This window comes from Acanthopagrus latus, chromosome 4 (genome assembly GCF_904848185.1).
Source record: "Acanthopagrus latus isolate v.2019 chromosome 4, fAcaLat1.1, whole genome shotgun sequence".
NCBI lineage: Eukaryota > Metazoa > Chordata > Actinopteri > Spariformes > Sparidae > Acanthopagrus > Acanthopagrus latus.
The window spans coordinates 9,070,152-9,098,119 of record NC_051042.1 but is presented as its reverse complement, the minus strand read 5'-3'; the positions used below and the strand labels follow the sequence as shown (position 1 = coordinate 9,098,119).

General features: G+C 39.0%; 2 protein-coding genes across 3 annotated transcripts; one reads left to right on the top strand and one right to left on the bottom strand.

Moving 5' to 3' along the window:
* The first annotated feature begins 554 nt into the window (after nt 1-554).
* Nucleotides 555-7,832, top strand: fadd (Fas (tnfrsf6)-associated via death domain). Its single transcript, XM_037094533.1, has 2 exons — nt 555-994; nt 7,329-7,832. The coding sequence occupies exons 1-2, from the start codon at nt 697-699 to the stop codon at nt 7,604-7,606; spliced, it is 576 nt and encodes a 191-aa protein (XP_036950428.1). The 5' UTR covers nt 555-696; the 3' UTR covers nt 7,607-7,832.
* Nucleotides 7,833-8,848: 1,016 nt separating this feature from the next.
* On the bottom strand, nt 8,849-23,636 carry LOC119017668 (high choriolytic enzyme 1-like). Of its 2 annotated transcripts, XM_037094532.1 has the most exons (10): nt 23,575-23,634; nt 23,343-23,415; nt 22,385-22,388; nt 22,076-22,153; nt 20,859-21,014; nt 20,299-20,419; nt 19,723-19,901; nt 10,736-10,817; nt 9,631-9,755; nt 8,849-8,967 (listed from the first exon to the last, which is right to left on the bottom strand). In XM_037094532.1, coding segments are annotated over exons 2-10 (807 nt in total). In that variant the 5' UTR covers nt 23,403-23,415; nt 23,575-23,634; the 3' UTR covers nt 8,849-8,965. The 2 variants fall into 2 exon arrangements, with proteins under 2 accessions (XP_036950427.1, XP_036950426.1); XM_037094531.1 differs by lacking the exon at nt 8,849-8,967 and having other exon boundaries at nt 9,623-9,755; nt 23,575-23,636.
* Between the last annotated feature and the right edge of the window lie 4,332 nt (nt 23,637-27,968).

Genomic DNA, 27,968 nt, shown 5'->3' with positions numbered 1-27,968 from the left:
CTTTATTGAAAGTTGCCAGCACATACATATGCATATAAAGAATACAGTTATGCTGGTGTAATCTTGAGGGCACAGAAATAGAACAAACTGTTTACGTTCAATTGTCCGAAGGCTAGACCGTCCCATTTAAAAACGGTTTAAGCAGCGTGCAGGTCTCTTCGAGGGGGTCCTTCGAAGGATGCAGACCCTAAATTAGGACAGAGCAACTGTCAGAGAGGCATCTGAGCGAAAGAAGCCCACTTTATAATGAACAAATCTTATCAGCATGCGAGTAAATAAAACACTGATAATCGGCAAAATGCTGTATATCGGCGCCGATAATCAGACCACCCTTAATGCATTCCCTAGATCTTTACCCCAAACTTAACCATCAAAACAGTCTCATACAAAAGCCCAGAACAATCAAAAAGTGCACCAAAAATAAATAAATAAAAATGTTAAAAGTATACATAGAAATTCAATTAACTAACTATTGAAAGAAAATACACTGTTTTAAACTAATTGTAAAATATGTGTTTTGGGCATAAACAGAAAACTAACTGTCATTGTCATAAACTAACTCAGTCCTCAAGTCTTCGCTGGAACTTGTGAGGGCATCTGCAAACTCACGACGGACAAACAAACGGAAGTGAAAGTAAAGTTATTTCCTAGTTCAGACACTTCTGCCGTCAAAGAGGCGCTATCTGTGTACAAGACATGAGCTCCTCTCCGTTGAACGCCGTCTTACTGGAGATTTCTAACGAGTTGTCCCCAGAACAGCTGGAACAAATGAAGTTCCTGTGTGAAGACATCGGGAAAAAAGAGCTGGAAAAGATCGACACCGGAACAAAACTGTTCCGGGTTTTGAAGGAGAGACGCAAGCTGGACCTCGACAACACAGAGTATCTGTGTAAGCTTCTAACACATATCCGTCGAGAAGACCTCTCAGACAAACTGAAAGGCTTAATTGGGAAGTCTGGGTCAACAAGCGCCGAACCGCCGGACACGGAGAAAGGTATGGTGAAAGCTGTATAGTCACTATCACGACAACTACAATAGTGATACTGATACTAAAACAACCAGAGCTTTCATGAAAGAGAATTCATTTCACAGCATGCTGTACTAAATTAGTTTTAGCTAGTGGTATCCAATAAACTTGACACTTAGTGTGATTGACCTCTCACATCTACCACAGTATGATCAGCACCATGACAACGGGACTGATGTACTTTAATTACAGTTTTACATAGCCATCTACCAACCCATTTTACATAAGTAAAACCTTATTAGGGTGCCTGCCTACACTGCTGCAGGCATATATGGAGTTAAAATCATGCCAAAACCTCGCAAACACACAAAACAGAGAGTCATTACAAAACATCATTCACAAACTAATGCATTTTGTTTTGCAAATAAGAAATGTTCCTATCAAACAAATACATCACGCTTCAGAATAGGGCTGGGCGATAAAACAATAACGGTATCTATCGCGATAGACACATGATCAATAACAATAGAAAATACGTTTGATAATTTCACTGGCAGTATTTCGGACAGTGTTTCCCCTATATGCATTCTGCTGGATTTTCAGCGCCGCCACCGCAAAAAAAAGACATGTTTTTTGATGGTTTAATATTGCGGGTGAACGGCAAATTTAAGTTGCACACAGTGAAAGCACTGCATCCAAAGTTTTCTTTGAATAGATTATTATAGTCATTACTGCTATTTGTATCATTTCTACAAGTCACCGTTTAAGTTGAGTGACTGAAATCCTCATCATCCTATTCAAAGGCTGCAACAGGCGACTCGTCGCACCGGGGTGAAGTTAGTTTTAGGTTCGGTGGATAATCCCTCGGGTCAGCTTTACGCCCAGGTTCACACTGTGTTAGCAGCAGGAGGACAGTCAGCTCAACTCCCAGAGCCTCACGCTGAATCGCTGGAGACTGATGGACCATCATTAAATTACTTAGCATAAATATATTAATACAAAATAATTGCATTTTTTTACATAGCTTCCATGTCATGTGACCCAGTGACCAGCAGCAGATTGTATTAGTAAACTGGATGAATGAGACACAGCTCTTTTTAATGTACTTTAGGGCTTCCTCTATTTTATATGAATATTAGTATTCAGAAATTATGATTTTTTTTCTCAATAGCTTCCATGTGATATGGCCCACTGACTTCTGAAACAGATTCTGTTTCCACAGAAAATATATAATAACAATAAAGAAAATAATGGTAAAAAAAGTTCTCTAATGCTATACGGTTAACATATTTTCAAGCAGCAATGTCAGCCTCCACACTATTTTGTCTCATGTCTTAGAGTCTGATTTTGAAATCCTGAAAATGATTTTTTTTTTCTTCAAAAATCTCCCCAGTAGTCGCCATTTAAAGGGTTATTTTTTTAAATTTTCTTATTTCAAATAGGTTGAAAAAAATCAATAATTATCGATATCAACTGATATGAAACATTTATATCGTGATACATTTTTCAGCCATTTCACCCAGCCCTACTTCAGAAACAAATACAGCATGATTTCTTCAATTACAAAAAAAGTCCTTAAGTACAACTAAACTCTTTCAGTACAAAAAAAATCCTTGAAGTACAAACTAAAATCTTTCAAGTACCAAAGAAACATCCTTAAAGTACAAAAAGTACAGAAAACTGTCACGTGACTTTTGGCACAATCTTACCACTGTCACGTGACTTTTGGCACTAATTTTCCACCTTGCTGATTCACACACAGATGCCTTAAGATTCACACACAAATGCCAGTAAACCTTCTAACAAATGTCCTGTAATTCACACTCCACAACAACAGGTGCCACTGCTGAGCCAGGATGATTTTTTTTAAATTTTTATTTTATTCAAGGCCGCCAACAGGAGCTACCATGGACATATATACATAGATGCCTCATTAAGCGCTGGACTGTACATCTCCGTCATATTGGAGGAGACAGCTCTGCCCCATGAACTAATACAAGTCAATGGATAGAACTTTATAAAGCTCCCTCTACTAAGTGCTATTAGTTAATGCCTCTCATTTACACATTCACACATGTGCAGATATTTTCAGGAAACAGAAGGAAACAAAAACAACATATGTAATGTTCTGTTATGATTATAAACATTTACTACTACCAATAAAACGTTGGAGGGGGGGGGAGATCGTCCTGGCGGCCTTAAATTGACTCAACAGCGGCAGCTGCTCTTATAGAATGCGAATTACAGGACATTTATTAGAAAGTTTACTGGCATTTGTGTGTGGATCTAAAGGCTTTTGTGTGTGAATCTGCAAGGCAGAAAATTAGAGCCAAAAGTCATGTGACAATTTTTTGTACTTCTAGAATTGTTTTTTGCATAGACATAATATACATAGATGCCTCATGGCGTGCTGGAACATAATACCGCGTCGCCGCCATCTTGGTTGGGTCTCCTCACTCTAGGCTAGCACCATAGTCAAACGGAATCAAAGGAGAGCAAGCAACTATGCCTGTATTTTGTGCAGTTTATGGAATGTACAATAACCGGCGCAGTATTGTTACCAGACAGGGGATTACCTTTCACAAGTAAGATTTTTTATTTATTCATTTTTTTGAATAATTTTTGTGACAGCACCCTGTATCATAACTAAATCTCTGCCGCTTGTAACCGTGTGAAAATAGTCGGGGATACACCTTCCTCAGCAGAAATAAATGCAGCATTGGCGCATTGGGGACCCATCCAAGGTGGCAGCCACGCTAATACGTCACCTCCAATAGGCACCGTCAGTCTATAAGGCGTCTACATATATTATGTCTATGGTTTTTTGTACTTGAAGGGTGTTCTGTTTTTGTACTTGAAGGACACTTTTTTGTAATTGAACAATTATGTTTCTTCGTCAACAAACATGTTGTATTTGTTTCTGAAGCATGATGTATTTGTGAGGTTTTGGTATGATTTTCTTGAAGGGGGCTCCAGCACTGTAGTTTTGCACTTAAAGTTGAAGGACTTGCAAAAGGCAGCAGAAGTTAAGATATCCTGACAATTTGGTGACAAGCTCCAACAACACATCCTACATTACCCACAATACAGTTCTATAGTCGAGATGCACACTATGGATTTTTTTCAGTCGGTAACTGATACTTACTTGCTTCTTATGGCTGACACCAATAAGGTATAAGGTAAGGTACTGAAAAATGTAAGTGCCGAGCCTGTAGTTCATTCACATCTGAGAGTAATGAGGCTTGTAGTGAGTAAAAATGTATGATTTAATAATCAATAACCACCATGTTGTTTTAACACTTTAGCTCAGGGAAGTCCACAGTACATGAGCAAACATTTCTTCTTCTGAGTTTGTAGTTTCACATTTCACTGACAGATGTGATCTCTTTTTTTTAATTTTTTTTTAAATATTTTTTTGGCCTTTTCTGGCTTTATTGACAGGATAGCTGAAGAGTATGACAGGAAACAGGGTAAGAAAGGGGGAGTGACACGCAGCAAAGGGACCAGGGCCGGGAGTCGGACCCGGGTCCGCTGCCTCGGCACATGGGTCGCGTGCGCTACCAACCGAGCTAAGCGGCGCCCGTGATCTCTTTGTATGATATATGTATTGACTGACTGACTGACTGACTGACTAGCCACATTCACACTGCCATTTGCATGCGGGGATGCTGCGCCAATTCTCCACATCCTCCTGTGTGTGAAAATTTCAGATGCGGCGACGGGTGAAATTTCCCTCGCTGATCCACCTCTGGAGTTAGTATCAGGGCTGTATTGTTGGAAACCGAACCAGTGTGAAAGGATAAGCCAGTGGTGCATAGCAGGGGCATGTTAATTGTACAGTCTGATAACTGCACAGGCCCCTCACTCAACCTAACAAAGAGAAATTTCCCACAAAGCAACATTACATGACCAAAAAAAAGAAGTATACTCACTGTAACTGTCTTTTGCAACTTTTATAAGGAAAAAAAAATACCACAGCTGTACGTGGAGAAGTTTCTGTCCTGACCGTTCTACTGACTCTGCGTCATATTTCTGCCCTAAAAACAGCATCTGTCACTGGCAAAAATCATTAACTCACCAAGTGTTTGAGATGAAAATAAATCACCTTTCCCCTGGAAAGCAGCCTCTGTCCCCAAGAGTGAGTCAGACAGCTTCCAGTTTACTGATCCCGATTATGTGATTATGTAATTTAGCGTGAAAAACTAACTTTATCACTTTCCAAGATGTTTGGTGGGTCAGGATCTCAATCGCTACATTTTACAACAGCATCCTTATGATTATAAACTGTCTGCAGGTTCAGATTGAGAGGAGGACACCAGGTAAACACCTTGTAAACACACCAACATCATCATCATGACGTGTACTGTCACCCCTCTTTAGGATCTGCAGCGCCGGCTTTCTGTGTGAGTTACACGGCGAATCGTCTAAAAGGTGGAAATGCTTCACCATTGGTGGAGAAATGCGGCATCGCTGTGTAAAAAGGGCTACCAACTGACTGACTGACTGCCTGACTGACTGACCAATGGCTGGTTAAAAAACACTTAATGTCGTAAGTCAGCCATACAAAAAGAAAAGCAAAAGTCTTACGGTATTCGACTTTAAATGAACTCAAGTATCAAAATAATGTTCTCACAACAAATGTACTTAAGTATCAAAATTACAAGTAAAAGTACGCCCTGGGCAAACTTGCATCATGCAGAACAAAACAAAGACACACATCACAAGGCGTAACATAGTGAGTTGTCAATTTGAGTCATCCTAATTTCCCCTAATTTCCCAAGGGACCAGTCCACTCTTCTCCGTAGCGGAGCCCAGCCAGCATAAGTCTCACATAGCCATACTGACTGTAGCTGTAAGCCCGCGATAAACAGACAGAGAAGGAGATAAACTTTTGCCTCGGTAAATTACAACAAAACGCAGTAAACTCACATTGTGCTGAAATGGTGGATTAGAAGATTTGACTCTGAAGAAACAAGACATATTGGCAATTTAACAATTTATTATTTGCTGCTCATCTCTCAAATGCATGCTCCTTACAAATGAGGCACCATTTAAAAGGGAAATAAACAGGCTTTCTAACAGTATGTTTTTGCCAAGAAACATTGTTACAACAAAGAAATAATCTAGAAAACATACATTTCCTTACTTGTGCTATGTTTATATGAACATATTCTGTTTCTGTAGGAAATATAAGAAATCATTTTGATAATAGGTTAGTTATTTTGACATTTCAGGGTTGCTGAGATGAAATATAGGTTTGTTTGATCACCCCTAAAAAGAACCTTAAATGGCCTAAGCTTCAGTGAAATGCATAGATAGAACAGGGAGAGAGAAAACATAATGTGCACATGTGTATATATATATATATATATATATATGTATATATGTATATATATATGTGTATATATATATATATGTGTGTGTGTATATATATATGTGTGTGTGTGTGTGTGTGTGTGTGTGTGTGTGTGTATATATATATATATATGTGTGTGTGTATGTATATGTATATATATATATATATATATATATATATATATATATATATATATATATATATATATATATATATATATATATATATATATATATATATATATATATATGTGTGGATTGCATTTATTGTAATGCTTTCAAACAAATTTGCCCTGCCAGTGCAGCTTCAAACTCAAAAAAAAATGCTTTCTCTGACTCAAGGCCCAGTTGCGGCTTCGTAACACAAACCTGGGGTTGAACATTTTCAGCATATGGATGAACCTCCAGCTTTTCCAGTGTATATACAGGTAGCATATGTTCAGCGATATGCACCGTGACTGAATCCATAAAAACTGTCCACCGGGACGCTTTCTTGTCATACGGGACACTATGATTAAATGATTCCGCTGATGTTGGATGCTTTATAGCTGCTCTTTGTGGGCTTCTGCGGTCCTCTACATCTCATAGTGAACAACAAGTGTCCCACTTTGTCTGTTTGAGATGCTAAAATAAATGTGTCGCTCCGCTGCCTTGAGTTCTAGCAGCCTTTAAACAACAGGGCCGTGGTTTGTTCGAGGTCTGACGCTACAGAACCGAACTACTGAGGAGACAGTACCTTTTTAGGAACAAACTCTTGGCTTGCAGCATGTTGTTGTGTTTGTTTCTGTGTGGAAAGTAAATGCGGGGGGAGGACTAACCCAACTATGAACATTGTCATGACATTAGTTATATATTTGCATTTTAATCCAATTAGTGAGTACAGTACAATATATTGTAGGAGTGCTATTATTATTATTATTGTTATTGTTGTTTTTGTTGTAGTTTCTCATAATTATAAAATTGATTCTTTTCTAACCCTCAATGCCTCCTCCTCCTCTACCTTCAGCCAAACTAAACATTGCCACAGAGGTGATTGCTGAGAATCTGGGAAGGCAATGGCGTAAACTGGGCCGCAAACTGGGTTTGACTGATGTCAAACTGGAGTCCATCTCCAAGAGGCATCCCACAGACCTGGAGGAGACAGCTGTGGAGCTGCTAAATGAGTGGAGGAGTAACCGAGGTGCTGAGGCCAGAGCAGAGGATCTGATAAAAGCCCTGAGAGCCTGCCAGCTCAACCTGACTGCTGATAAAGTGGAGAACAGACTTGCAACCCCCGAAAGTTGATTTTACGGATCACAAAAGAGTGAATTTTTTGTAAAGAAATTAAATATCTGATTAAATAATGATATTGCTCAGTTTTCATGTTTATATCTGAAAAAACAGAAAAGTGAACTCAGTAAGATTCTGATTTAATGCAATTGCAATGCTACTGAAATGGAGATTTATGGAGGTGGTGGTGGTGGACTGTATTAAATGGAAAAGGCTGTTTTTCAGTTTCTTCTAATGTGAATGAAGTTATATTTGTGTTTTCTTTGGAACAAGGTAATACAGGGACCTGCTAAATGTCTTGTGACTTATAATAGCATGCAGTCACTAGATATATATATATATATATATAAATAAATAGGCAATTAGAGGGAAAAAGTGAGACATTCTGCGAAACCCACTTTTTCTTCATCTAGCAAGATCAATACCACTTTCATATCTGTTTATTAAATATAAGGCCACACCAACAATGAACTGCTGTTTCTGCACATTGGTTTGTGTATGTATTGAACAAACAAGTTGCAACCTGTTGATTATTGAGCTTTGGATGGGCTGGTCAGCAGACCGTTAGACCAACCAGATTAGCTGTTTACCCCATTTGCAGTCTTTGTGCTTTGCTAAGTCAAGATGATATGATATATGTAAGAATACTGTATTGTCTAAAAACAGCTATACCTTGTTATATATTTTCTTTAGGTATGTACTTACAAGTTTTCTTGAGAAAAACGTGTGTCTCATTGCACTTCTGGGATAGAGTCAGAGAGTGAGGATGGCAGTTGACAAAGGAAGACTAAACATAATGTTAACAACACTAAAACGTAACCTCTTCAATGAACAATTGTGCCTGGATCACATCAGATAGACTGTCAAGATATAATGGTGTTCTCACCTCTAGCAAACAAGTTTGACCTGAGATTAAGGGTTTTTATTCGCCCCAAACAGCCAGATTTTACTGTACATTAGACATAAACGAGCAGGCAACGTGCACTGAGGGTGTGTGTCGGTGTTTAAATTTAGGTTGACTTGTCACTACATTCAGGACTCAACAGCAGCTCATCAGCGACTATGCCGCCCCACACTACCTGGCCCTCCTCAAACACTCATCTTGTTTTGATAGAGAGTAGAAATTACATATGGTGGTATCAACAAACCGGACTCCAAAATGAATAAAAGCATATTTTCCAAAATGTCTCATTAATGTATCCAGAATCTACGAAGTGTGTATATTATTTGCAATGTAATGAAATTGTCAGGCAGCAATCAGCTTTTAATGCTTTGAAAGGTTCAAATTTATTTTTACAGGACAAACCAAACTGCTATTCACTCAAAATCCTCATCTTATTCCCTTGCTCTGAAGTCATCAGGGTCAAGTGCAGTTTCTGTGGAGGAAATGCATGTCATTAGTGTAGCCTTTTTGAAGGGACAGTGTAAAAGTGGGATTGATAGCTAGCTGTATGAATATTCCAATATTAAATGTAACTTTAAAGGACAGGTTTTACAGGACTCATTTTACTCTTAAGTCTGTTTTTAGACAACACTCTTATGCCCATACATTCATCAGCCGTAACAGTGAAAAGGCTAACAGGTAAAGTGAATAACCATAATCATCCTTTTACAATGAAATGTATCCAGGGACACCAAAAGTCTTGTTACTAAATGGATACAGGAAATGCTGACTACTATTAACCCAAGGTCCAAGGTCCCCCAATTGGGGGAATGTGGAAGAAGTCACATAGTTGAGGTAAGGGAACAGGAAACAAACAGCAGTCTATGGTGCTCTGTTGACCCATCAACTGCACTTGACTGCACTCCTGATGCAGACTTTGTTTTTTGATGTACCCCCCATCACTTTTATTGGAAAGCACTTTCGGAAAGGATCTCATCAGGGCCAATATGGACAGCAGGAATGACTACATCAAGTAAAAACTTTTAAATGTTCATATGGACACCTCAGTATTGTTTTAAGACAGACATGATTAATCGTTAAAGTGTAAAGGCCCACTTTTCCAGACACTGAAAAGGTGATTCTACAGATTACTTACAGCAATTGTACAGCCTGTTAAGCCTATCAATGTCATTCCTGCTCATCTGGGTTGCCTGGCCAAATGATACATTGCTGTCAGGAATGGGCACCATAGTGGGACGGTTGTTCTTGGAGAAGGCATACCTGCAGAATAACAGACCGAACAATACAAAGTTGTGTGAGCTTGAAATCATCATGTGCATCTGGACTTATCAATAAGGCCAGGTACCCCCCACTGACACTGACCCCCACACCCCATCCACCCTCTGCAAGTTAGTATCAATGTAGTGTCGTCACACCTGACTCAGCTACATTAATGTACATCTATTGAACTGTATCATGCATGTTACAGATATTCTTTAAATCAATACTACAGCACTGCACGGCAGTACTGCAGAAGCATTGGTCAACTGAGTCGACTTTCTTTGCCAGATGTTTATGTACTGTGATTTGGACTGCTTACTGGAGGGAAATACACTAAACTCCATGAAGACAACATGAGAAGTGAAAAGAGATAGAAGCAGAGTCTCATCTGAGTTCTGAATTCGGTTAGAGTTGGTCTGAATTTAAACTCAAAGACACACACCCTTGATGTGTGCAGTTGATGGCTAACAATGTTGCAAATGCTTACAGCTAGTGTCCAGTGACATGAACTGACTGTTTGGGGAGGATAAACACCTAAAAGTTACATGAAAAAGCACAAAAGATCCTGCAGTTAATCTTGCTTCACTGGTGGTGAACACACCATTAAAGAACCATCACTGCCGATGAAAATCTACCTGACATGATCCAGGCACAAATATTAACAAAAAAGGTAATATTTTAAAGTTTTATTTCCCTAAATTTTGTCTTTTGGGCTGACTTCCTTTCCCAGGAGTGTTAGGCGACCAAACAAAATGCACCTTACTGTAGTGTTTTTTAGACATATTAATGCATTCCTATATTTTTTTTAAGTACCAAATACCGAGGTATATAAAAACCTACTCAGCAAGAAAAACTGATGCTGATGAAAAACCTGAAAGCCTTCACAGACACAAATAGCAAGTACTTAAATGCAGTTATAAAGGTGATATAATGAAAATGTATTAAATTAAGTAAATGATAAAAAGATGTGGTATCCATACCTCTCATACTGCATGACAGAGTTGTAGTCATAAGGAGTTCCCTGGTTCAGAGTGTTAATCTTATCGAAGTTGTATGCCATGCCTGCAGAGATGACAGAAAACACATAAAATAGAAATTTATTGTGAGAGGATTTGCATTTCAATTCAATACAACACTTACTGAACATGAGTTCAGTTGGTGACAGAAAGGAACCAGAAGTTAATCAGGATGCCAAATCAAAATCAAAAATACAATTTGATGCAGTGTGCTGGTACAGATCATTTGCATTTAACAAGGGTTAAAGCTGCAAGCAGCAATGAGCAGGTTTCAGGAATGGATTGATGATTGTTGACCAGTAGGGGATTTGACCCAGCAACCTTTGTATCCCCCAGAGAAGGTGACTTACTGAATGCACAAAAACTGGGGCAGTTTTTTCCTGTTTGTTTCAAAGTTTGGAATGGGAAATGTGCAGAAATGTGGTTTCACTGTAATAAGCCAAGACTATTTTATTTAGTTAAAGGTCCCATATTAAACTGTTTTTCATCAATTTCACACAGCTGTCAGAGGTCCAAAAACTCTTTATTTGATATGCATTGCCCCAAACCCATCCCTGGTCCTGAATTTCAGCTGTCTAAAAGTCGCTCCACAGAGCTCTATTCAGAGCAGTCTGTTTCTGTGCCTGCACCTTTAAATGCTAATGAGCTCCATCTGTCAACGCCTACTTGGAGAGCCCTTCTTGCTACATCATTCTCAGGGAGGGGATGCCCCTTGTGTTAGCAGTTAGCATGCGCTAATGTTTACGGTGGATGTACATATGTATCACTATGGCTCGCAGAGTTTTTTTCGTTCAACCAAACCAGTTTGACCCAGAATCAGACCCAGAAGGAGAGGCTCCTGAAGAAATACAGACTCTGTGGCTGCAGCAGGACGTTTCAGGATGGTTAGTGTGTCTGAATAATGTTAGTTTGTTCGTATGGGTTGATACAGTTACTGCCATGTAGCTAATGGCTAACAGCTAGTGAAAGCCGTGTTTATCTCCAACACAGTCTCCAAACTCTTGGACACTGTCAGCATTGTCTCTGTCTCCAGTCTGCACATGTTTCCAGATTTTTTACTGTGACAACCAAGTTCCTTTGGAATATTATTAACATCAAACTCGCTTCAGATGCCATTACATAGCAGACTGAAGCGGGGCTAACTAGTTAGCCAGTTTCCAGCTGACTTCACCATACTTGTAGGCAACTATAAATACTGTAAAACCACGGTGACACTTGTCGGTGGCTCGGGATAATGACTCCTGTCATTACATAAGAAAGGAGCTGAATCTGAACAGCCTGTAGGAGCACTGTGTTACCAGTGGGTGGGCTGCAGAGACCTCGCAGGAATCACTTGTTTTCCTCATTCTGGGAGTTGGCAGGCTCAGGGAGGACCAGCTTATATATGTGGAGACCAGAGAAAACCTGTTTTTCATAATATGGGACTTTTAGTACCAAATTTATGCATCAACAGAACAACAACAGTGAATCGATGATAATGACATATAAACTCCAGTACTCAAAATGGTTTGATAAGCCTTTTCACAAACAAGGCATAGAGATATGTAGGTACGTAAGATTAAGGATGGTTGGACAATTTTTTTAAATTACTGCTTGCCCTGACTCTTGTGAAGTTTATTGCTCTAACTTAATAATGCTCCAATTTTGAAAACTTAAGTTGTAAGCAATCATTGGTCCAATAATGGTCTACAGTAAATGTGATAGTTTTGGTGATATTAGGAGGGGATGTGAAAAACTTATTGTCCAAAGAAAAATCAAAAATTGTGGAAAATCATTGGACAGACTTTTATGGGGCAAGAGGTTTTGTTGTAGAAGCTGGAATTGCAAAAAATGTCATATCAATTGAACTTTAGGGGGGTGGAGTGTCAAAAAAATTAATTGGGCCCTGGTTACAGTGCCACCACCTAGCCCTAAACAACTAGCGTTATGTCATAAATGCTAAATTGTTTTTGAAATGAGCTCAGGTACAGCATGTGCCAGTGTTGGTTGCCACAACAATTCATGAAAATTGAAGTTTTTTTCAGAAACTTCTTGTGTAGACCATCAACAACTTTGACAAACATGTCCGCGCCCTACTGAGGAAGGAGGAACGGAGACTAACGTGGCTCCCGGCTTTGAGACTGAAATAAATATTTGGGTTTATGAATGACCTCCACAGAATAGCTGCTGCATGAGTACATGACATCCCTAACCCGGCAATGCACAAGCAGCCGCTTGTCTCCACGACTCTACTTTCCTTTAGCATTATCCACGCTGTATGTTTAGCTTGAATGACGCTCTGGCTGCTCCACTGCTGCCTTCACGGTCCCATATTATACTGTTTTTCATCAATTTCACACAGCTGTTAGAGGTCCAAGAAGACTGTATTCGATATGCATTGCCCCAAGCCCTTCCGTGTTCCTGAATGTTAGCTGTCTAAAAGTCACTCAAGTGAGCTCTACTGAGAGCAGGCTGTTTCTGTGCCTGCACCTTTAAATGCTAATGAGCCCTTTCTGTCAATGCCTGCCCAGAGTGAAACTCTTATTTTAATTCTAGAAGAGACAGTTTCAGATAAATCTAGCATATCTGACCTCATCTCTGCAGTCTGTTTCCCTCAGAGCACCAAGGTCCATGCAGTCCATGCTCTAATTTGGTCCTTCTCCTGAGTTTTCTTTTTTCATTTTGTTCTTCATGGTTGCGGTGCCATGGATCACCTGGCCCTGCTTTTTGTTTTTCTTGTTCACACACAAGCACACATTCTTGTTGTCTGTCATTGTTTAATAAAAAGTACTTTCTTTGAAAACCTTCATTTGTATCAGCCATCCTTTCACTGATGTCTCAATAGCTGTAACAAGTTACAAGTGTTTTATTATAATAGTTAATTGCTTAAGTTACTTGTTGAGTTACAGCTACTCTTACTCTTTTTGATAATATGTGTATTGCTTAATCTTAAAATTATATTCTTAGTCTTTAACCTGATCATGTTTGATGTTGTGGTCCTGGGGGTGGCCACTTTCATCCGAAGAAGTGAGCTAGCTGCTACACAAATGCTGAGCGGACCACGGCAGGCTTCTAAGCGCTACCACGAAGGTAAGCTGATGGGTGAATCGGAATGTATAAGCCAAGCCAGTCTGTGTCTTTTTAATATATATTTTTACCATTCAATAACGCAATTGCTGCTGTCTGTCCCATAGAAGAACATGACAGCCAACGTATGTTTTGGAACTATTAGGGCTTACATGAACCATGTGACTGCCCCAGTAGCAACATCAGAGAGTGAGCCAACGCGTTTTTGCCTATAACTCCCACATTGTATGTTGCACATTCAAAAACCTTGTAGCCCCCGATTCCCTGAATGGAGCTGAATCACTCTGCAGTGGCCACGCGCACTTCCGCCTGTAAAGTTTTTTCACTAAATCGCAAAAACTGGAAAACCTACTTTTTCGAACTCCTCCTTGGGATTTTATCCAATCTACATGGAACTTGGCACGTACGCTTTTCAGCTGGACCTGACCATAAGTTACCTAAAGAATTTTGCTTGGTCAAAAAATGTGCAAATTATTAATGAACAAATTTCTGTAGCTAGCTACACTATATTACCAAAAGTATTCGCTCACCCATTCAAATGATCAGAATCAGGTGTTCTAATCACTTGGCCTGGCCCCAGGTGTATAAATTCAAGCACTCAGGCATGCAGACTGTGAAACAAGACATTTGTGAAAGAATGGGCCGCTCTCAGGAGCTCAGTGAATTCCAGCGTGGAACTGTCATAGGATGCCACTTGTGCAACAAATCCAGTCGTGAAATTTCCTCGCTCCTAAATATTCCACAGTCAACTGTCAGCTCTATTATAACAAAATGGAAGCGTTTGGGAACAACAGCAACTCAGCCACGAAGTGGTAGGCCACGTAAAGTGACGGAGAGGGGTCAGCGGATGCTGAAGCGCATAGTGCAAAGAGGTCGCCGACTTTCTGCACAGTCAATTGCTAGAGAGCTACAAACTTCATGTGACCCTCAGATTAGCCCAAGTACAGTACGCAGAGAGCTTCATGGAATGGGTTTCCATGGCCGAGCAGCTGCAGCCAAGCCACACATCACCAAGTGCAATGCAAGGCGTCGGATGCAATGGTGTAAAGCACGCCGTCACTGGCCTCTAGAGCAGTGGAGACGCGTTCTCTGGAGTGATGAATCACGCTTTTCCATCTGGCAATCTGATGGACGAGTCTGGGTTTGGAGGTTGCCAGGAGAACGGTACATTTCAGATTGCATTGTGCCAACTGTGAAATTTGGTGGAGGAGGAATTATGGTATGGGGTTGTTTTTCAGGAGCTGGGCTTGGCCCCTTAGTTCCAGTGAAAGGAACATTGAATGCTTCAGGATACCAAAACATTTTGGACAATTCCATGCTCCCAACCTTGTGGGAACAGTTTGGAGCGGGCCCCTTCCTCTTCCAACATGACTGTGCACCAGTGCACAAAGCAAGGTCCATAAAGACGTGGATGACAGAGTCTGGTGTGGATGAACTTGACTGGCCTGCACAGAGTCCTGACCTGAACCCGATAGAACACCTTTGGGATGAATTAGAGCGGAGACTGAGAGCCAGGCCTTCTCGACCAACATCAGTGTGTGACCTCACCAATGCGCTTTTGGAAGAATGGTCAAAAATTCCTATAAACACTCTCCTCAACCTTGTGGACAGTCTTCCCAGAAGAGTTGAAGCTGTAATAGCTGCAAAAGGTGGACCGACATCATATTCAATTCTATGAGTTAGGAATGGGATGGCACTTCAGTTCATAGAATGAGTAAAGGCAGGTGAGCGAATACTTTTGGTAATATAGTGTATAAAAATGTAAACGGTTTGATATCTCAGTCAAACTAAATGCTATTAACACCACATTTGAGATCCTTGGTTGCCATGAAACTGGTAAGGGGTGAGCTGAATTTGGCAAATTTTGGCCACTATGGTGTGCTAAAAATATGTTAAGTTTATATCTATTGAACAGCTACACTGATTTTTACGAAATTTGGTCAGTATGATGTAGGACCAATCCTGTAGGGCCAATCCTGAGGCCATATCCATATCTAAGGTGGTCATGATTGGTTAATGTCGGCGTGGCTTATTACAACAAATCCAAATTGGCACGCATTCAGCCTTTTGCATTTCCAGTGCACTTCCCATTACAGCAAATACCACGGCTCAGACGTTGGCCCATGTCCTCACTTTTGCTCCAAACCTTTGGGGCCAACTTCCATGGGCTCTGCAGTGCGTGAGGTCCAAGACGCACGGGGGGGGGGGGGTGCGGGCTCGTTCATAACTGCTTACAGTTCTAGTTTGTAAGTGTTGTTACAGTTACCACGATGTAGCCAATGCTAACAGCTAGCGAAAGCTGTGTTTGTCTCCAACACAGTCTCCAAACTCTTGGACACTGTCCTCTGTCGTCTCACTCTCCAGCCTACACGTGTCCAGACTTTTTACTGTGACAACCAAGCTCCTCGTAATATTATTAACAATGAACTCATTTCGAACGCCATTGCATAGTGGACCGAAGCGATGCTAACTATTTAGCCAATTTCCTGCTGACTTCACCATACTCGTAGGCAACTGTAAATACTATCAAAATGTGGCAACACTTGTCTGTGGCTCGGGTGCAGTTGCAGGTCTGGTATGGGTGGGACTGATCCTTTAACGAGGGTCAGTCCCACTGAAAAATTTACTGAAGCAGTCCGATGTGTAGTGGTTAGCACACACATACAAGCTAACACGAACCACAGCCGGCACGTTGCCGTTAAAAATGAAACGCAACCACTGTCTCTTCTGTTGTTCTGTAGCTGGGACAGAATATAGGCACTGATGTTGATTTTTACAACCAACAACAGAGCAATTTGTGTGTCTAACTCTGAGCGATGACATTGAGAATTACTGCTATCTTACTGCCGGACACATAGAAATTCACCTTGGGATGAGCACCCCACTCTCGGATATCTCCTATCATCATGCAGAGGAGGCCAGCTTATGAAAATGACTTCTTTTGTTACGTAATGAAAGGAGCTGAATCTGAACAGCCCGTAAGAGCACTGTGTTACCAGTGGGTGGGCTGCGGAGACCATGCAGGAATCGTTGGCTTTCCTTATTCTGGGAGTTGGCAGGCTCAGGGAGGACCGGCTTATATATGTAGAGACCAGAGAAAACCTGTTTTTCATAATAAGGGACCTTTCAGAACTATAAACTCACTGTGTTTCTTCAACAGTACCTTCCCTATTTTGTTACTGTGCAGGTAGTGGTATGCTTCTGTGCTTTTGTTACTGTGTAATTCTCCGCCGTCAAAATTTTCAGAAAAACAAGATAATTAAATATATCAATGTAGCTAACGTCGGGCCATTGCTTCATGTCAACTGCCCACTCCGTGAGAACTGACGGGTGAGGCACTGTGAGAAATGTCCTCACAATTTTTTAAAACATCTGTACTTTGTATCCACCTCCGATTTTTGTCAATTTTGTTGCCTTCTTTGTGTTAAAAGGCGTTTTTTAGAGCGAGCATGACAGCTATGCTAGCGTAAACACCGAGTTCAACCAGTTCAACCGAAACAGCAAAACCAACTACCGCTATGAACCATGGGTAAACTCGCGAAGTCAGGAATAAGGTGGATACACGGACTATGTGGGGGCATAGGGCCCTCGCACCACAGGCGTTACCCCCCCCCCCGCCCAAGTTGCAAGTCCGGCCTCAATATCTGAGGAGTGACCCGACAGAAAAGGTCTGAAAATTAATTGGCACTTTCATTCGTAGCACCTCCACGAGCCAAGGCGATACATACGCTGCCGATTGGTCAGATCTGTTCTCTACCACGCTGCGTTGCTATGACTACCAGTACTATTAAGCCAGGAGTGGTGAGGCTAGGTGTGCTGAGTTGCCGTTACTGGTCACTCATGGCATGACATCAAAACAAACTTATTCATCTGGTTCAGAAACAAGAAGAAAAACGCTCACAGGACAAAGGTAAGTTTTGTTTCATGATGTGGGTGGAAGGGGAGCTTTACTGACAAATTGTTGGCTATGTTAAGCGTTTGCTTTAGGAAAGGGCTAAGATAAAATGTATATGTCACACGTGAATGCCATAAGACTGGTTGACTGCAGTAACATCTGTTTTGGTGAATTACAGCAGGTCCAGCGCATTGGCATTACATTTGGAAGGGAGGGTGTGTTGTTAGGCAGATGTTTGTCATGTCTGCTGTATCCTCATCCAGTGGAGCTGCTGAGAGATGTTTTATGTTTGCATTCAAATGTATCTGTTTATCTGTGTGTATATTTGTTTTCTATGTATATATAGATGCATATTTTGTGTGCGCGTGTGTGTATTTATTTCGTATTTGTATATGTCAGTGCTGCTGTGTGACATGGAGCTACAGTTTTCCTGAGGGAATCTCCCAAAGGGATTAATAAAGTCGTCTAAGTCTTTTCAGTCATAGACCTCCTCTGCTGCTCAGTATTTGCCATGTAACATTACTTAAGGATTATTTTAGTGTGTCCTCAGTGTATAGGTCTCTAATGTCGAGTGTGCTAAACAACGCTAATATATATTAGGCCTATTGTGGATTATTATTGACTATTGTGGCGGTGGATTATTGCTCTGAGTGGATTATTATTAACTCTACTGAGTTAGTTGCAGTCTTTCTTTATATGTATTAGAATATTTATTGTGACAATATCATTTTAACACATTTGCCTACATTCCTACAGTTTGGTTATGTTTTTGATGTATTACTTTGTTTAATTCAAAAGAATCATAATAACACAAAGTCAGTTTAAAGTAAACTATACTATATGTGACTGTTAGTTCTGCCCACAGAATACAGGTTAAGACCAAATCATTAGCTAGGCACAAGTAGTCCACTTTGTAAAACCCTGTGAAATATACACAAAAATATTCCTTCAGTATCACAAAGTGCTCATCTGTCATTTATTTTTGTTTTATAACTCTAATAAGTACAATGGGTTGAAAACTGCCTAAAAGTGACAATTTTGAAATTGGTTGCCTGCTTTAAAGGGACACTGTACTGTATATTGCAATGTTTAATATAAAAACAGATTATTTGCATTAGGGTAACATAACTCAATTATATAGTATGAATGTTTGCTTAGGATCTATTTTGTTTGGTAACCTGAGGAGTTTTGTCTTTGCTGGAGTAATTCTGAAATATTTTGGAGCCACGGACCAGGAGGCAGCACAGCCACCTTCATCACCACTGGACCAGGATGTTTAAGTTTGAAAATGTTTAACAATTCAAAATAAACATTTTTGAGGAACACTGCATCAGTTTCATTTATTGACCTATAAAGGATCCCCATTGTTTACCTTGCATTATCATTTTCTATCAGTTCAACTTGCTTGGGTGGGTCAACTTAAGATGTTTGATTTTAATTTGAGAGTGGTTTTCACAACTCTAGCCCGTTTTCCTTTTATAATGTAATAGATTGTTGCATCTTTGTGAATCACCTAAAAGGGTTAGGAATCTATCCATCTTAGTTTGACAAAATAAGGGGCCACAACAAGACAGAAACGGCCCTGGTGATATCAGTGATTAACTGTAGTTTGTCTGTCTTGCTAACGTTAGCTGGGCTGGGCAGTGCATCTACTCTCTGTGTTCTGTGACTTTGTCCCCGACAGACATGAGAGTGAAATACAACTATTTGTAACGTTTGATAAGAGCCAACGGGCAGCTGCGTTAACAAACTTTATGCTTTTGCTGCACACACACACACTTCTCTACATTAGACAGAAATCTAATGTAGTCACTTCTTCGTGACAATGTCACTGCCTTTCAGAATACCTATGGACCGGTGTTTGATATTTTTCACTTAATTTCTGGTTAATGTAACTGCAAGAAACTGATTCTTTTTCTCTGTTCATTCACAGGCTATGTGTGCCTCTACAGTAATCCATATAAGAAGTCGTGGAACAGAATGGTCTTACCATCAATGATGTTTTCCCAGTACACCCTGATGTGGTTGTCCCTGTCAGAGCGGGTCTGTTCATGGTTGAAGCCCAGGGCATGGAGCAGCTCATGCTGGACGGTGCTGTGGTATAGACACCCCTGACGGTCCAGAGACACAGTCTGACCACCACCCTGACGACCCACATATGAATAGCAGCTGTTGACACATGAACAAGTTTGTCAGAAACAATACAAAATATCACCATCATTTATAAAGGGAACTGTTGTATTTGGTCCTTGTAGAACAGCTGTGTAATAAGTGTCATATATTTTCTATTCAAACATTATTCTGTATTTCCTCACTATGATATTGATCACTGACCACCTCCAGGGGCTGCTTCAAATGTTGTTGTTAAGTCCTGGGGGAAAGAGTCAACTACTAACTAACATTCTATGGTTAATGAAATGTCACAATGTTACAATTTCTTGACAGGCCTGATACAAAGGTTTTATTTGTATATGACTGAGACACAAGACTGATTGAAGGTTGAAAATATTGGAGTCTACTGCTCACACCATGCTGCTGAGTTGTGAAATTACAGCCCAAGTCTTACCCGCTCCTGGACTCGATGCTCAGCCACTCATAATCACCATTCTGGTAGGGTCTGAAACGGATGCAGGAAACGGCAGAGAAAGACTCCAGTCCACGAGTGATGATGGAAATCTCACGAGAGGCTGGCAGGACAAATATGGCATGTTGAGAATAGCTGTAGCTGTAATTGAACACTGTCTTAATCTTACCGTACTCATTAGTTTAGTAAGTCAGCTGTGTCCACAGTGAACTTCTAGTAGGAACAATTAATCTAATTATCATTATATTATTATTATTATCATTATTACTGCAGCAGCAGTTATTATTTCATTATTAGACAAAGTGTAGAATATCAGTAGCGTTAACTCACTGCTTTAATTGTTTACCACATCAACTTCATTGATTTTTGTTATTGTGAATCTGTAAGCATCAAAGTCCCAAGAGTTAACAAAAAAGGAAAGTTCCTCATAGTAGCTTACAAATAGTCTCATGAAAGATTTAAACATTTATGTAGCAGTCTTCTGTGAGTAAAATGCACCAGTCCCTATCAAACTAAATCTAAGTAACACAATCAATGCTTACAGTAGTGGTTGGCAATGAAGTAGGGAATGTAGACTTTCCCGTCACTCCACTTTTGCCACAGGCAACCTCTGGAGGTGCAGGGGTCAGCGTTTCTGTCGGCCTCCGACTTGATAGCAATGTCTCCTCCGATCAGGGCGGGTTCATCAAAGTCAGGGGCTACAAGACAAACACAGGTGTGTATTGTTGTTGCATTCGGGTGGGAGAGCATTTTGACACCCCCATATGACTTAACCATTGAGGTGTTACATGCCAATAGTGACTAATTATTTTTGGATCAGAGGGTTCTAAAATCTGTCCTTTACTATCACAGTATAACAGCCAGCACATCAGAAAACCTGAACAATAAACTTGACTGGACTGGTTACACTGCAGCAACATGCAACAAGGCCAGCTCCATCCTGGGATGCCCTCTTGACCCATTGAAGGTGGTGGGAGAGAGCAGGATGATGGATAAGTCCCACCCCCTGCAGGTCACTGTCACAGCATTTGGCAGCTCCTTTAGTGCAAGACTGATACACCCCAAATGTGTGAAGTAGAGCTATCGTTGGTCTTTCCCTCCTGCTGCTGTCGGACTTTACAGCTAGTACTGCTCCCAATAGACCTCACATGTGCACTCTGTCACAAAAACCCTAACCCCTAACCCTAACCCATTTCTCAGTTTTTTGCACTAACTGGACAATTTTCATACCCATATATATTATTTATTAACAACACACTGCCACACTGCTTACAATTACACTGTTCACAGTGTAAAATATTATAAATATAAAATGTATATAAGTCTATTTTGTATTTCTTACCTTTTTGTTATATTGTATGTTTTTTTTTTTTATATTATTATTCTTTATTGCAATACTCTTGTTCTTTGGCTGCTGTGATGAAGAAAGTTTTGCGGGACAAATGAATGAATTCTGATTCTGATTCTGATCATTGGACAATAAAGCTCTACAGAGGCAATGGTAGAACCACTGCTGTGGTTTGCCCAATATAACTCATGCTGCAAGATTACTTGTTTCAAATGGTTAACCAAAACTGTTGGCCCTAGGAACGTTTTGGTCCTACCTTAAAGTGTGTTGTTTTGAGATCCACGCTTGCAAAACACATTTTGTGACCTAATTTTTTTATTAATTTGTTCTCCAGTATGGCCACTACAGCATGGCTAAGGTCTGAATAAGGACTAAAACAGAATAGGTCAGGTAAGGAAAAGCTCTACTCACTTCGAGCTCTGTTGGCTCTTTCCAGCAGCTCACCAACAGAAAGCTCCCTGGATGTGTCCTCCTCAGTGGTAGAAACCTCTGTGGAACATATTGCATATGATACTGAATGTATGTTCTGTGAAAGTACACAGCATTATTTTTGAAAATATGAGCTTGACATAAGAATCACCGTAAGTGCAAGAAATTCAGCTTTGTTGCTAATATACAATTATTCATCAAATATGTCATAGCACAAACATTAAAGTCTTTTCTTTAACTGTTCAGTTTACATTTAAACTTGAAGAAAGAGGGAAGTTCTTTTTTTCTTACCTTCCTGTACTTGCCCGCAGTGACATGGTAAGGGTAAAGGAGAGCAAAATGTTATGAAAAGTCATTTACAGAGACAGAATATAGAACAACTTACTGAAATGTCCAGCTTTAGAGGAATCTTAAACTGCAGGCAAATTAGCTAAAAGAGTCTTAACACAAGTCTTGAACAAAAAGTTTTAATTTCATTTCATTTTCATCCCTTTAATGGAGAGCTGTCACTAACCAACAGCCTCCAGCCATCCAACAGGTCCACATGGCTGCTATGTAGCTCTTCCACCATCAGTATGGTGATATGGTGGTAACTTTGCTAGCTTAGGAGATTTCAGAAGTTCCCCTCCACAGCTCAATATAGAGCAGAGATTTCTGGAGGAACTAAAATAACTCAAAAATGGTTCCAGTAGGATCTTTTTAAAAATTCAATAATGAGACTACAGGAAGCAGAAAAGAAAGCAGTTTGATATTTGATATTCTTACAGCTCTTCATAGTCCTGCAGCTGCTCATTCATTCAAATTAAAGTCTGCAATGCATTTAAGCATACACTGTCAACAAATCTTAAAAATATTCCACATTAATTATACATTAATGGTAATTCATTGTCTAACTATGCAATAGGTCTTACTCTCTTTGATCTTAACTAACTAACTGGCTACATCTGGCAGCACTTCTTGAGCTTCCTCAGTAGAGGCAGGAGGCCTGTGATTGGCTTAAGTGACATTATGAAAAGTGACAACATAAAAAGATATGTCATTAGGAAAAAAATGTCAAGAAACATTCTTTCTGTTAATCTCTTATTTTCCTCCTCGATGATTTAGTCCAATATAATGTTTATGGAGTTTCTCAGGTGTCTCTATGTCCATATTACCCTTTATAATATTTAATGTATTATTTGGCCTGTGTTAGCACCCTACATGCAGGCCTTCATGTCATGTCAGTGAGATGATTTCTGGAATTTTCTACCTTGGCCCAGGAAGAGGCCACCAGCAGCAGAGTCACAAGAGACCAAGAGAAAACCAACATGGTTGAAACAGACCTGTAATAACCAGAGAGAAATAGGGTGAAAAGATGAGGACGGAGAGGATACTCTGCATGTCTAAATATCAATGTAACATGCCAGGCTTTCAGCTAAATCAATGACACTGTGTATAAGAACACTGAAAGTTGTGGTGGTAAAACACGACAGGGATCTTACCTTAACTCCTGCAGAAAGAGCAAGTGTCTTGTTGTTACCCAGTGAGAGTTTTTATACTGTCCATGTACTCCAAGAGCGAATCAACAACATGCTATATCAAAATGTGCAAACAGAACAGCACACCTTTATCACTGTAAGTGGAAACTTCTGATCTGTTGCAACATTTGTGAAACATTACATCTGTTACATTACATTACAGGTGTGTGAAAGTTTGTCAGTGGATGTGTGCACTGGGGTACAGAACTGCATTTCGCTTTGCAGCAATAAAAAAGGTTTCTAAAAGCGCTAGTGTCTTCCAACATTCATGTTGGCTGATCAGGTCTAACTCACAGTTATTTTTCCAGTTCCTCATGAGGGTATTGTTGGGGGTCAGAGGTATGTGTGGATCAACTTTATCTACACTAGAATGGTAAAAACATTTATTTATATTTACACCTCTCATCTATTATTTATCTTTTTATTTATCTTTATCTATTTGTTCGAAGTCCAAAGAAAACTTTATGCTTTATCAGAGTGTGTCCAGTTATCATGGCATTGCAAATATATATATATATATATATATATATATATATATATATATATATATATATATATATATATATATAAATATATATATAAATATATAAATATATATATATATATATATATATATATATATATATATATATATATATATATATATATATATATATATATATATATGTGTGTGTGTGTGTGTGTGTGTGTGTGTGCGTGTGTGTATGTACGTGTGTATGTATGTATGTATGTATGTATACACATATATACATATATGTATATATACATATATACACATATATACACATATATATATACATACATACATACATACATACATACATACATACATACATACATACATACATATATACATACATACGTGTGTGTGTGTGTGTTTGTGTGTGTGTGTGTGTGTCTGTGTCTGTGTGTGTGTGTATAGCCTCACTTGGCCAGAGAGACAAACAAAAAAAAGAGAAAAAAAACCACTCCTCTGCTCTTATCAGTGTGGGACATTCACCAGACTGTTGTCAATACTGAAGGCATGAAACAACCACTATGAAAGAGTTGGTTTAAAGTATGAGGACTAAACAAAAGAAAGAATGAACCACCTTTTCTGTGGTGTTATGTAAAATGTAACATATAATATATTGTAATATAAGCACATATTTAAACAATTTGGAAGGGAAGTATTTGCTTTCTTTCCAACTGTAAGATGAGTCTCAGTCAGGACATGGTTTACCTAACTTAGCACAGAGAGTGCAAACAGGGGTAAACATCAAGCCTGACTCTCTGTACAGTGAGCAAGGATAGGTCAAAACCTATAGGTCACTGACCATGTCTGACCACCATATAGTCAGGGTATGATAATGTGGCCATTCTGAATTAAAAATGTAATGTAACTATTCACAATTTCATCCTTACAAATTCTTTCAGAGCATTTCCATTTCAGTTATAGCATTTTTAATTCTACTTCAGATTAACTTTTCACATTTCAAATTGTTTTCTACTATTTTTACGTTGATTTATGACTTTATTATTCATAGTTGTGCAGTAAAATAAGAATCTTTTTTAATTATATTTATTTTACTTTTTACTTTTTTTGTTATGACTTTTAATGATGTTCAGCCATTTCTGACTTAATGTATGAACACACCCATATTTATAGCGAAACAATCAGCAGGCTTATGGTTACTTTTAATCATTAATTCATGTTTGTACAAGTGCCATGCTCCTGTTTTGAGAACTGAAGCCATGAATTTGAAACAAATACAGATATTTATTACATACTTTATCCACAACTACACTTATTTTACACTACAACAGATGTTTTTCATTTACTCTTTGACTCTTGAAGTCAAAATCATTTGGAAATTGTACATGTCCAAGTTCTCCATATGACTGTGGAGTTCTCTCTCACTGTGTCCACTGGAGGGGAGTGGTGATTAGTGAATGTGTCCAAAGTGAGCTGGTCAGTTAATAGACATAAATAGACTGTGCACAAGTCTTCTTTACTGTGGTCGAACATGTTTTTTATCAATATTGATCAAATGACTGTGGTTAAAAATGCACATTACTAAAGATTTTTTCAAGACAAACAAATAAAAAAGACAAAAAAAATCAATATTAATGACCCAGTCATTAACTACAACTCTCATTACATCTCACATACAGCACCAGTAATAATGCTGATATCAATACAAACTGATGTTTAGTTTCTGATTTTAGTACTAATGTGGATAAACCTGATTATCTAACATATCATGGACAGGAAATCACTCCTGATTTGTAAGTCAGGTTACAATGATTCTGCTGTTCTCTCTCCTGTTATACACCTGGCGTAGGAAAAAAAAAATCTTGCTCCTGCAATCTTAATTGACAGTTGATATTTTGTCAAAAAGATGTTTGGAAGATGTTGCCATCTGGCAAAAGAAGTGCCTGCTGCCATTCCACCAGACTATGGAGCAGCTTCATTCCTCAGGCGGTGGGACACTTGAACTCATCCTCAACACACTAAATAGATGTAGAAGGACTCAAGAACTAAATCTTCAGATAAATACCTTTTAAATCTAGCTTGTACCTTTTTGAACTTTGTAAATGAGATGTGAAACATGTTTTTCTGTCTGTCCATTATTATTAGAGAGCTGCTTTTCTGCAGTCCCATCTGAAAATTCCTCTTCTTATAATATCATGTCAAGCAGCTGAAAGAATACAAGGGAATTGTAATATCATTTCTGTTCTTTCCCACACTTTTTAAATCTGTCAAGCCATCATTTTTATGAAATCTTTTCTCCTCTATTACGTAGCCTGCTCCCAAGTATGATGCTGTAGTGCCCCTGATTATACATATCAATCCAGTAAATATACAGAACTGTTCATTTGAAAAGGTTCTACTCGCTCTCAGGCAGCTAAACTGACACAATTCAGTATGTGGATTACAGCATTCAAACATGAGATTCGGAGACAGTTTCTCAACTGTTCTTACATCAGTAGCCATGCTGCAAGACAAAAAGCCACATAAGCTAGGAAATGTCTCATTTGATGACAAGTTGTTGCAGCAGACTGGATCATATACTCTCAGCATTGGACAACTGATGAACTCCCTACAGAAGTCTGCTTTTTGATGTAAAATTATGAGAATTAATTGCCATGAGTTCTAGATTGATATTCAAAAATATTAATCATTACATTTTATGATTCCTTTTATATGCATAAATTAAAATTGGTTCCTGTGATTTTCCTGTGAATTTTAATATAGTTCATGGTTGTTTTTAGTTAATTTCATTTGATTGCACACTTGTATTTGTCTATTAGTTTAAATTTTAAAAAAATATGCTTTTTGTTTTGTTTTGTTTTACATATGTACTATTAGTTATTGCAAAATCTCTGTAGTGAGGACCTGGTCATATTAAAGATGAAAATAAAAACACTCATAACAGGTTTTGATGTATTGGTGTTGTCATCGAGGCAGTCTCTGACAATATTTAAACAAGTTCTGTTATGAATTAAAAGATATAATGTCAATGATTTTCTGAGAGCAAATCTTTAATGCAAATCAGTATCCAATCTAAGCTTTTTGCTTTATCATTGTTCCTGTTTTTGCAAGATGTTGCAAGACTGTGTGTAAACCAGATCCACACTGCAATTGTGCCCACAATTTAGAGAAGTCATATAGCTAAGAAAGGTTTTTGCAACTCTGCATGGCTTATCTTACCCACAGGGGTTGTGCAAATGTGCAAACATTAATTCAATAGCATTAACATGAATGAAGATAATAGTTTCTTATTAACTGACTATGATTGTGATGATTCTGATGTAATCATTAGATGTGGAAAGTGAATGATATTTACACTGGGTGAACTATTCAAACCATCCTTTAAATGAAAATATCCCAGGGAAATATTGTGATATCAATCTATGTTAATCAAAAATATTATGTCTCAAGTCCTTGCTGACCTAAGACAGACATTAAGACAGACAACAAGTGAACAGAAACAATCATTGTCTGACCTTAGCACGGTGCTGCCAGGGCCTAAATATAATTTAAAGGAAACTGTGTCTCAACTTTTTGAAATCAGGTGTGGATTAACTGATCAGTTTCACCTTTGTCTTTTATAGTGTGTCACTTTTTTGTTTATTTATTACTTTACTACTATTTATTACTTTGGTATTCCTTTCTCACTTTGTTTTACTACTGTTGCACAACAATTTCCCTCGGGATAAATAAAGTTTTCTTGATTCTTGAATCTTGAATCTTGAATCTTGATTGCTTAAATCAGCAGTCTGGGCTTGTGTGGAGACAGGCCCATATGTTACACAAGCCACTGTCCATTTTAAGTAATAACTGCCACTTCAAACTGAGCTGAATTTGTCAATAT